General features: G+C 42.6%; 1 protein-coding gene across 4 annotated transcripts in view; it reads left to right on the top strand.

Moving 5' to 3' along the window:
• The window catches only part of sema5a (sema domain, seven thrombospondin repeats (type 1 and type 1-like), transmembrane domain (TM) and short cytoplasmic domain, (semaphorin) 5A), a 121,106-nt gene that overhangs the window by 26,390 nt on the left and 82,394 nt on the right, over nt 1–12,322 (top strand). For all 4 annotated transcript variants that reach the window (XR_015110902.1, XM_086191441.1, XM_086191440.1 and 1 more), the window contains exon 2: nt 3,619–3,831. Coding sequence is in view for 3 of the 4 variants with exons in the window: in XM_086191441.1 (XP_086047567.1) it covers nt 3,684–3,831 (148 nt within the window). In the remaining variant the exon portion in view is untranslated. The remainder of the gene's footprint in view (nt 1–3,618; nt 3,832–12,322) is intronic.

Below are 12,322 nucleotides of genomic sequence, written 5' to 3'. Positions count from 1 at the left end.
GCGTGATCTCACTTCTAATAGTTGCATAAGAGTAGTGGATGCAAATGTGCTTGAATTAACAAACTTTTTTTGTCTGATGTTCCAAAAAGTTCATCCTACTTTACTGTAAACTGAGAGGAGAGGTTGAGATCACTTTTTTTTTTTAATGAAGAGTTTTATATCTCTTTATAGCCCTCTCGTGAAGTCACATGACAGATGATTGACAGTCTCTAAAGGCAACAGCCTCCACCTGATGAGTAGGAGTTAGTCGAAGACATTTTAGGAACAGGAGTTGCAGCAATGTGAAAACATCAAGGATGTTCTGTTTTCACACGTGTCTGTTTGTCTGTCTGTTAGTGGTGCTATGCTAAAATTACTAGCTGGGGGGGGGGTACAAGAAGACATTCATTTGGAGGCAAATCATTAAACGCAGCGGAAAACCAGAGTGCCCTTCTACTTTTTAATGGATGCCGTTTGTATTGTGGCTCACATGGATCATCCTGTGTGTGCGTGCGCACGTCTGTGTGTGTTCTCAGGAAATCAGACCGATCTTGGCTGTGATTTTCATCCACGCTGTACATTTCAAATGACATCATTTAGTTTAGTTTAGTTTATGTGTGACTATGGCGCTCCCTCTGCTCCATGCCCTCTGAAAGTACTGGTGTGTTATCTATCAGCAGCTCCCGCGGGGATTCTACTGCGTGTGTGTGTGTGTGTGTGTGTGTGTGTCCTGCAAATGTACGTGTGCTCTGGTGTGTTTGTATCTGTGGAGGTGTGAAACACAGTCAGAGATAGGAGTAGGAGTGGGAACAGGAGGAGGAGGAGGAGATGGTGGGGGAGGTTTGTGATAATGCCCTGGAGATGATTTAGTGTTTCGACCACCGAACAGCACAAATAATGGAAAAAAAAAGCTCTTCCTGTATTCTCCCACAGGACCAGTTGGTGGCATGTGGGGAGCTAAAGAGAAAATAGGAGCCACTAGAGATCACTTCAGGGAAAGGGAGCAAGTTTTAAATCAAGACAGGCAGGGAGGCTATAAATCATCAAAAGCAGCGCTTAAATTTTTGTCTCTGATTGATAAAAGATAGAAGACAATCAGAGACCAAAGGAGGTTTTGGAGTTCCCCGTCTGTCCCATTCTTGTCATCTCAGCAAAGCCTCGAGGGAATTTCTCGGACTGAGAGATGAACCGGCTTGAATTCAAACGATGGTTATAACAAAATTTGACTCAAATATCTCTAAAATAATGAAGCAATTACTTTTTTATCCACAAGGTCAATTTCAATGTGACATCATCGTTTTCTGCAAAAAAGAAAAGACAAAAAATCACATTCTGCCAAAGGCATACAAGCGTGAGGCGCTCGGGGTAATTCAACAGCACTTTCACCATGTAATTACGGGTTTTCATTACTGTTCATTTTGGTGCAAATATACAGAGAAGTATTTTGAGGTCCACTGAGTCCAGATGTGAAACGTAAGGCAAACACAATAAAGGCTCATTTGCATTTTGGCATGAAAACAAAGCAGGGTCAATTTCACATGCCAAGCATATTCGTTTTTCACTGCGGCTTGCAGAAAAGAAAGAAAGGGGGCACACACACACACACACACACACACACACACACACACACACCATTGCTGGACATTAAAGATGCCATTATAGAAAAAGTGTTATTATGACATACTGTCGTGTTTTTAATCTGGTGGTTCAATTAGCCTTATAGTTTTAAAATATCAGTAACTCCATGTGAGCCATGAATCAATTAAGAAAGAATTGATTCTCTTATGGGTTGTTTCCTGAATATTCGCGCGTGTGTGTGTGTGTGTGTGTGCACGCGCACGTGCGCGCAGGCATGAGCACCACAGTCCTTTCCAATTTGGCACCCCTCATACACACACAAAACTGTAGAAACCTCAATAATCTCATTTCCTTCTTCAGCTTAACTTCTTATTAAATATTTTCACTAAGTAAAAGCAGACTTAAACATTTCTAAGACTGAATGAGAAGATAAACATCCCCGCTATAGCGAGCTGCGCGGTGATATGACGGGCTCACTTGAAGCTGTAACAGGTAAAAACAGCTTTCTTTGGTGCAAAAACAGAGTTAAAGAGTGTCAAGGAAAGTAACAGGAAAAGAAGCCCGACTTGTAAAACGTCAAGCTGACTAAAGTAAAACCGTGAAAGAGTACAGGAGCTGACGTGAAGCGTCGAGACCAAAGGGGGGGAAAAAAAGACAGGGAGCAGAGACAGAGAGAGCAAGTGGCTCTGGCTGTCACTTGTTCCCCTTTCCAATGGATGTCAGGTGTTTTACATTACTGCGGGTGTAGAAAAACCACATCTCCACACCGGCTGCGATTCAAACTGTGGACTTTGAATGAATTCCATAGCCTCAAGGTCAAGAAACTTATTCATATGCACCAGAGGCAGAGTAAACTTTCCATTCAAGGAGAAAATGAAATAAAACCAGCAAACTCACAGCATTAGGATTTTCATTTTGGAGGAGTATAGCAGAGTGATGCCTTCTGCTTCATTCCTGAGCTACTCCTGAGCTTCCCAGCACTGAGGAGCAAGGGAGGAGAGGTTTCGCAACTTTTTCCTTTTTTTTTTTTTGCAATTAGTAGTTTTTCCATATTCGCCTTCCTACAACAAGTATTAATGGGTTTTGCTTATTTGCAGCCGTGCACTTGCAATTCACAATAAATCAAGTCTGTCATAGAAGAATTGCTCTGTATTTGCTTTACAAAGAGCTGGACAAAAGATGAAAAGCTTGGTTTATAATGCAATAAAAGAATAAAAAAAATACTTTAAGTTTGGCTACATTTTCTCTTGTGAAATAAGAATAACAAAAAGGCTTTGGATTATTCACCAAGCCACACTTTAAATGAGGTACACAGTGTGAGTCATTCTTGGTTATAGTGTCACATAAATAATTTGAAAAAAAAAAAAAAGAAATGTAGTAGAGTGTTTATCAATTCACCCCCAGAAAGAAATTGGAAATTCTGCAAACTGCTTTCTTGCACTAAATGACCTTGAAAATCATGAATTTCACCACCCAGCAATTTGAGGTTTTTTTTTGTTGTAAATAAAACCAGATTTACAGCAGCAATCGGATTTAATGGATGCATGAGGACTGTTGCGCAGCTCCATAGGCATATATCAGTCCCGTAATAATAAAAAAAACACATGAATAAACACACATCAGATGTAGCAGAGCTCTTGGGAAAGGAGACATGAACATGCACACAAGCTCAGCTATTCGAGGACAAACACGCACGCACACACACACACATGCACGAAGTCTAGGTGTTGGACGTAATGCAGATCCATGCGTGATTCATTGGTGTCAGAGGTGAGAGGTGGACGGTCTCTCGGTTCCTGCGAGGAGCGCACAGGCTGCTGTTTCTCAGCAAACACGCTTTTTTTTTCTAAATCTGTCACTCTCTCCTCTTTGCACCTCACTCCCTTTTCATAAGGATTTATTTTTGCTGCTTTTCATCTCCCAAAGCGAATCCTTGGTGCTTGTAGCGATAAAGAGGGGCTGTACGGTGGGAAGATTTTCAGCAGACGGGTGAAATTAAATGTGACACTAACTGCTGTTTTAAAGCCAAATCTGTCTTTTTTCTCTTTTGGATCTCTCCAGGTGTGTCTCTCCAATGCTTTTGGCCCCTGAGGCCTGAGGAGAAGTGAGCTGAGCCCCGGGCCCTCATGGGACGCCCTGTTACCCAGCATGCACTGCTGCTACTGCAGTGCATGCTGGTCCTGCGGCCTGGAGGCGTGGCCAGTAGGAGAGGGCCGGTGCTGCTGCCTGAATCGCCCTGTTATAAGACGGAGCACCCACTTGTCCCACACTCAGGTAGGAATACACACAAAAACAAACATTAAGAACCAGAAAGGTCCCGTTTCCCTCCGAAATTATTTTTTGTTGTGTTAATATTGTCTCCTGTTTTCTTTCATTCCTTCATCCAAACTAAATCACATCCTTAGCACTCTTCATGCATTCACTCTTACAGTATATAGTCAGTTCCTTCAGATAACTGTCCTTGACTATATCCTCTAAGTATGCAGTTGAATGTTAGTATGTATAAACTGTATGTAGCACCTTTGAAATACGACACAATACGGCTGGTAGTCGGAACAATGCATTAAAGCTGAATACATAACAACTCAAAGACAGCTTTCATGGAGTATATAAATAAATTACACCCCAGTGCCCGGGGAAGATTAGTTTTTGAAACTTTTTGAAAGCATGAACAGACTCCCGGGCTGCTACACACGGACGGGCCCAACGACGAAAGAACATCACGCTTAGATTCGCTGAGAGGCCAAAATGAGAAGATCTGAGGGGCTGCAGGAGATCATGTATGGAGTAGCCAAGATAGTTAAGATCTGTAGGATTTTGAAACCAATTCTGAATTTTAACAGGGGAGTGCATGGGGGCAGCGGAGGCATTCTGCAAGCCCCAAGAAACTAAATATTTCAAGGCTTCTTGTTGTTTTCAAGGGAGGTACTGTCGAATATCGCTCACTAAACAGACAATTTATGGCTGTGCAGATGTCAGATACAGTAACCTCTGCATCGGGTTTCATTGTGCTTACCTGTGATCAAGCATTACATTTGAACATCAAAAATGTAATGAAATGCTGCAGTGAATGAACATATCAGTAGCGATCAATGCAGTTCTGTCTACCGAATGCGGAGTAGCATTGAGCTGTTTTCAGTTCAACGGCATCCCAGTCAGATAATCACATAGCATTCTGTCTGGGGAGAAATTGACTGGAAGGCCAAGGTCACTGCAGAGATCCACATGCATGCAAGAAGTCAGTGGAGAACTCCTCCTTCTGCAGCCCTTTGATACACCGGCTTTGTGGCCGGTCTGGCAAAGTTGAACGCAGTAATGATGACGACGACGGAGCGAACGTGATGCATTCCAGCCTCGTGCTTTCTGCAAGAGGGGAGCCACACACCAGCTCTTGAGTCAGCTGTGGTCAATGCGTTTGTGTTCTGCAGTGTACCAGAATGGCCCATTAAGCTTTAACAGCTTAATGCTTTGGTTGAATTGTAGGAACATTCATAAAAAGGGGGTCGACATTTCAGTCAGAGCTCACAACAAAGCCTTCTGTGCCGAAGACAAAGGAGAAACGACTTGACTGTGTCTGCAGGTTTGGGTCCGAATGATCAGCTTAAACAGTTTCTTGTAATGCTGGACCCTACACAACTTTCTTCAAAGATTTATACACGATTCACAATAGTGCCGAGTCTGCGCTAGTTTGGACCAGTCCACATGGCAAGTTGGCACAAAACCCAAATTTAAGTGGGCTACTGACTTGAATCCGCAAGTGTGTGTGTGTCAAACATGATCCAACTGTTGAAGTTCGGATACTCGTAGCCAAACTAATGCCAGTATATACAGCCAAAAGGAGGTGGAAGATTATATGCTACTCGCCAGTTGTTGTTACCACCATATCTGTTGCACTGAGCATTAGCCTACATAGCTTAGCCTTGGCTCCAGTATGCCATGTTACCAAAGGGTATTTTATTTACTCACGTCCATCTGCAGTCCACAGAGTCCCTGCATCTAGCCCTCCAAGATGCACCCAAAATGTGTTTCTGTGGAGATATAAAAACAGCTGCCTGCTCTCTTGCCTCCATGTTTGTTCACTCTGCAAACTCTTGTTCTTGCGAGTGTTTTCATGAGGGTTTGATGTGGTCAACTGGCATCAGTTAAAGTGAAAAGTCGTATAGTGTGCGATCCCCGGTTTTTCCAGTCATGAAACATCTGCTCGAGTCGGATGGTTAGTTAGACGATACTCCCAGTCATTTCATAATTAAGATTTTAAAAGGAGATGCTGTATGGTGAACGCTCAAGTTGCAATTTATCCATTTTACAAAAGCATAGTCACACAATCTCAGTAGTTTCTAGCCATTCAGATTGTCACGGTTGTATCTGCAGAGATATTCCAATCTGAATACTGTCACATTCTGTCTGAGGGTGGAAAATAATGTCTTCCTGTGAGTGTCAACTACTTAAACTAGAAAAAAATGTCTTTTGTCAATTTCATTTTGACCTTTTTAATAAATGTGAGATGGACAAAATTTGGAGTGAGTGCTTGTTTTGATCATTGTTATGGATATACTAATAACCAGCTCTATCCCACACACACGCACACACACACACATAGATGTGGCAATCTATAACTTACCAGCCTGAAGCTTGAGGACGTGTTCAGCATCGAGTCTGTGATTTACATACTGATGGGGCAGTTATTTTCTCCTGTTGTCACTATTCTAGCGCATGGCAAAGTAGTTCATTTCCAGAGCAATGAGTCTCCGTGTGTTGTTTTCCTCATTGAAGTCCCAGCAGCTTGTTAAAGTTGCATCATGGTTAATAGAGAAGTCGTTGAACATGATGACCAGTGTTTCCTCAGCTTAGTTTGAAGTACCTTTACGGAGTTAAGCGGAGGAGCAAACAACTGTTTAACTGTTCCAGCGAGAGCCAAAATGAACATGATTGTTTATCAGACGAGCTGAATTTAAATGGAAATGTTGTCAATGTGGTTCAGATCACAGTGCTGGGCAACGTTTGAGTCTTGGCTCATAGTGGGGGAGTGTCAGGATGACATTTCACGGTTGAATTCACAATGAGCGGCACCATGTCATGACCTAATGAGGTAATGGAATAGAATCTCAGATACAAAATTTAGAGTAGAGGAAAATAACAGAAAAAAAATCCTTTCTGGGTATTTTAGTGGGGCGACCTTGTAATTGACAGTCGCTATCATGGTTGCCCGTCAATCATAGAGAGATAGTATTGCAAATATGCCAGCTCCATCATCTTGTCCAAATATGGCCACTTCTCCTTAAAAAAAGCAAAATATTAGACTTCAAAACACGTTACCGAACCAACCCTGTTTTATACGCATTTTGAAGTATCGCATCTGAAAAGGGGGATGGGAACGACAACTTAAAAAAAAAAAAAGCGATGGCTGTTTCTGCTAAGACTGTTTCCTGCTTCCCTATAATGCACCACAACGTGGCTGGTAATATGAGGTAACCAATGAGGAGACTAAAATATTCTTTGGTCTCATCCGTGAAAAAAATGTGCGTAATAATAGATATGTTTCCAGGTCTTCTACTTGTTTTGGATCCCAGTTGGAACCTCCACATCCTGTACATCTGATTACAGGCATGTTGCCTGTACCACCATCTTCCAACAATGCTCGTGCAGTTTATCCACTCCAACCACTTGATGGAAAAGCACATAATTCACATTTCTTACTCTCTTTTTTTGTGCGTGTTCACTTCGCATTGGATGGAAACCAGGCTATTAGACGCACTTACGGCATTTTGCCTCCCGCTACTGTTAAAGATCTTTTTTTTTTTATCAGTCCTCCAACTTCTTTTCTTCACCTTCATCCAATTCAAATCTTGGGGACTATTTTGTTTGGGTTCGGCAGGCCAAACCCTACAATGGCGTATTGCTGCCCTCCATTCTTTCTTTGCAAAGCTCCTCATTTGAGTCTTTTGTAGGTGTTCCTGCAGCAACCTTCTTTCTACAGGGAAATGCTGGCTACCTCTTTTATACAGTCCTTAAGAACAGTATTTAGATTCATTCAGTTAGAAGGTGGAATAATCACTCAAACTGGCATTCACAGCTTCATGTGAAGTGTTGTCAAGGGTAATAATGTGTTTTTGCCGTCACCTGAAAGCGCAGAACACAACTCTTTCACAAAAGTTGTATCATTATCTTTTGTTTTTGTTTTGTTTTCCTCCCAACTCCATTTGTTCTGCCTATGTAAGAATCGTCACCCTTGAAGAGCCGCTGCTAATTCACACAGTCTCGTGAAATCTTCATTATTTTTCATTATTTAACTTTCATTTCATATTCTGATGATAGTCGTTTTGCACTTGTACTGTATCCAAAGCTTTTTACAGGAAGCCAAATTACAGCTTTTCCTCTATTTTTTGCTACAAACGCAAAAAAGGCAATGAGTCACAAGAAAGTACAACACATATACACATGCACGCTCCTACGCAAGCGAAGAGAAACCCCTCATTAAACGTGTTATCATTTCTCTCTCGTGAGTCTTTGTGCTTCATGTAATGTAGTGTAATCCCTGGGTGCTGAGGATGTGTAGCGCCAGGCTGCCATGGCTCCTCTTCAGACGAGCTGGGAGGACTACAAACACATTAAATACACCCCTGTGAATCCCAACAGCACAACACGGCCTACTCAGGCAAACCTGAGTCTTACAGCTACTGCTCGGGGCGTATATACAGGTGATTAAAGCAGTAGTCTCGCTTTATTTACGTTTTTGCTGAGGCTCTGATGTTCAAATTGATGCTATTGCGAGGTTTGCGCCATTGCTACACTTTTCCTAGCTTTGCATCAAGATTCCAAACACAGGGCCGCAGCCCCTGCATTTTTTCAGTCTTTTCAAATGAGATTTCAGATTTCTCTTGCATGTCAGTGAATTGAAGAAGTAATAAGTAGATCAATCAATGGTCATTCCCTTTTGCCTGAGGTTGGAAAATGTAATTTTCAGTAATGTGAAGGTCATCGTGTCTATTTCTATCGTTACACTCCTTGATAAGGTTCATTTGGTGAAAAAAAACAATAGAGAGCCCAAAGTGAGGTTCACTAGAAGCCAAGGTCGAGGTTTGTCTGAGTGTTCAAGTGAGAGTCTTTCTCTCTGTGTGATTGTGGCCTGACTGTGGAAGGGTGTGCCTCACATGGCTTTGACCCCACAGGGGAGGGTGGTTTTCTGACTTGGCACAACACTTGGCTGACAGAACTGCTACTGTGGTGCGAGGATGCTATAGTCTAAAAGACCGCTTTTCTGTTTTGTATGGCGGTTTGGAGAAATATAGGGTTTCAGAAAGAAAGTACGCTGTGCAGTTCAACAGTAATGTTCTAAATGTTTACTCAAAAGGTGCACTGACTATGATTTCACAAAAACAGCTGTGGATTTTGCTTCAGCAGACAGCCAATGGAAATGTATGGAATCAGTGAAAAGGGGTTCTCGAAAAGGCTCTGTTTTGCTGAAGGTCTACTGACCGTGGATTAGTGTTATTGTGGCTCACATCCCCAGAGTTATACTGTATTAATAAAGTTATTTAACAAGTGTTCCTTGGTGTCGGCTTGAAGGCTTTTAAAGGTTATAAACTGGTGTAAACAACACATTCACAGGCGTAACTGAAGCCCATGTCTCTGAAGAGAAGAACCAGTAGACTTGTTTTACAGCCACAGTTCAGCTTTCATCGTCCCTGAATGGCGAACACATTGTTAGACAAAGGGGTGGTGGTGGTGGGGGGGGGGGGGGGGGGCTGGCGAGTTAAAGCAGCCAAATAAACAAATGGCCTCAAAGCATTCATAAACGTGACCACTAGTATCTTTTAATTGGTCATTCGGGAACTATTCTTTTAAATTGAATGCCCTGTTAGGTCTTGGATTACAAAACAATAAGTTAACTATTCATGTCCAAGGTCAGGTCTTTCCTAGTCGTGCTTTATTTTAATGGGTGACTGGCTGTCAAAGGAATAAAGAAGTGCCTGGTCATATTTTTGGGTGTGTGTGTTATTTCGTTCCCTACATATGGCATTTTTAACCAAGAGACATTGCTCTTAAATACATATTAGATTAAAATATTTCATTGCAGGCTTATTTGTGGGCTCACATTGGTTTGTTTTGCCCTGAGGGGCCAAAGCACAGTCATGATAATTTGAGGACTTTTACTTTCCAAAAGATGCTTGTTTTTTCTTGCTTAAAATAATAAAAAGAAACAGGTCTTGGCTGACCTTGCCGTATTCGCTTTAGATTTTCTCAAACTGAGCAGGTGTTTATTTTTTCGACTGTTCGGCTGAAATGTTTCCTCACATCAACTTGACCAAATAGTTGCAATCCTGCTTCCCCCATTACCACAGAGCTGCATTTAGAGGGAATTGGCTCCTCATTTATGTGAGTGCTTGCTGCCACACTCTATTTGCCCCACTCACAGAAAACCATTCACGTTTCAGAATTGGTTCCATATGTTGCCATTGTTGTTCACCGGGCAGTACCAGAAACTTTGAGCACTGGCAGACTGGCGTGGCCTCTGATGCCAAGTGTAAATATTTATATATCCTGCCTTTTTGTCTGCGTGTCAACTGCTGCATGTCAGAATGGGGAATAACAAATGGGATGTGAGTGATAGGGTGTTCTATTTTGAGGAGGAAGGAGACCAGGGTTAAGGGGATAAGAGGGGAACCATGAGAGGGGGAGGGGCGGGGTTGTATGTGTGTGTTTCATGTTGGCCCTGAGCCCTGGCTCCTCTCTGAATTTCTGCATGTGTGTGCGTGATTATGCCTTCATCTCATCTGCAGTCAATCCGCTGATTTAGGCAGCTGCTGTACAAGCATGGCCGTAATGTGATTACATTATCGCATGCATTTAAAATACAGTTGATATGAACTTACATTGCCAGCAAACCGAAAATCTAGGAAATGAGATGGTGTTCTTCGTGAGGAAGATATTTATTAGCTACGGGTCGTCCTACTGTTTCCTCGATATGGTTGATTTGTTGGCTCTTTATGGGATCATAAACCTCCCGAGGGTGCCCTTGAAATAAGCTATTGCAACACTGCAAATACATATAAATATCACAACTTAGTTCACAGCATTGTGATTACTGTTGATGCTGGTGGTGATGCTGAAAGTCAAAGCTCTTCTCATTCACCGTCTGTAGTTGCACCCATGAAGAGTGACTTTGTAGCATTCATATATTACCCACGCGTTCGCGAACCAGGAAGTGCTAGGGCGAAGGAACATTTTCAGCTTCTCTTCTCTTCAGCATTTTCAGTTCAAAATTGACATTTTTGATGAGATATCTAGTTTTTAGTGAGCTATTGCCCCCTGCTTGAGCGATCTATGGCACTATGTGCCCGCCACGCGTTCGTCTTTGAAATTGCCCTTCACAAATAACCAGAAACCATTCGCGCCATCGACCAAGAAGAGGCTGGCCTTTGGTCAATGGCGCATGTGTTTTCTGGTGTTGTCAAATAGCAATACGCTATGGCTCTGCCAGATAACGACTCATTAGCATACGTGAGAAAGTTAATTTGTTAATTGAAGCGTGAGTGTGCTTGGTGTGAAGATGTCATTTGTGCCAGCTTGAAACTAGCAATGATGCTTGCTCTTGACTGAGCGCCAGCTTGCGTCATGCTTAAAATAGGGCTAATTAAGTTTTTAGTGAGACATCCAGACGTTTTTTTCACCTGTGTTTCTTTCAACAAAAGCAGCTGTTTCAGTGAGATGTCAGGACATTTTCAGCTGTTTTTGTGGACAAAACCAGGTGTGTTTTTTTTAGAGTGACATCAGGGCATTTTCAACTCTGGTGCCGTCAGCGTAACTAGGTATTTCAAACAAGATGTTACAACATTTTCAGCTTTGTTTTTATTCCTGCTTTAACCTCAAGTGTTACCTATGCTCTGAGAAGTAAAAAACAAGGCATTTAGCTTGAGGTTCTCAGGGGTTAATGCTGATGTAACCTGTGTTGTGTCAACAGCCTCACAACTGGCCTTGAACATTGGGGGACTGATGCACTTACAGGGAGGCCAAACCCCCCTGTGTGCCACCATCTGTCTCAAATGCGTCTTTTAAGATGTCTCGGACTGTGGAACCCATTGGCTACTATCGCACAGGTGTGCAGAACGCTTGTGTTGCTGGGCGTCCATAGGATTACTCACGAATAATTGTGCAAGGCTTTTCCTTTGAAAGATGTTGTTGAATGTTTCATGAGAATACAAGGAACTGTCCTACAGTATTTTACAAGCGCACCACAGGTTTGCATCTCTCCATTGCTATAGTAAACCCAACCTGTGATCTGCTAAAACCACCACGAGTTTGACTTTGGAGAGCTCTGTATATTTAGCTGCACAGTCTTGGGAGGGGCTGCTTATGAATGTTTATGGTCCTTGGCCTCATCACAAAAGCCTATAAATCCTGTAAGTGCTGTTCAATTAGAACCTTTTGCTCCCTTTGCACTCTCCAACACATATTCTCTCTTTTCGCGCTCTGTCTCTCACACACACACAAACACACACACACCTATGCACACACTCCATCACCCCGTTAGCAAGCCTCCCCCGGTGAGTCAAGGAGATTTATGAGGAGAAGCTGGCTTCGTCAAGTGCCGTCATCCCCCGGGTGGTGTCACAGCTACATTTGTATGCCTGGGATCCTCTCGATGGCGTAGAAAGCGAGCCCAGTGCAGCTAAAGGATTGGCACATCCAAAACTTTGTGTCTCCCTCCAGAATAAGCCGAGCAGCAGCCGTTAAGCAAAATGAAATCTTTGGGGGTGAAGTTGAC

The sequence above is a fragment of the Aulostomus chinensis genome, chromosome 21 (assembly GCF_037954235.1).
Source record: "Aulostomus chinensis isolate RoL2024-O1b breed Wild chromosome 21, RoL_Achi_v1.0, whole genome shotgun sequence".
In the NCBI taxonomy this organism is placed as follows: Eukaryota; Metazoa; Chordata; class Actinopteri; order Syngnathiformes; family Aulostomidae; genus Aulostomus; species Aulostomus chinensis.
Note: the sequence above shows the minus strand (reverse complement) of the source record. Positions and strands in the feature narration are given on the sequence as shown.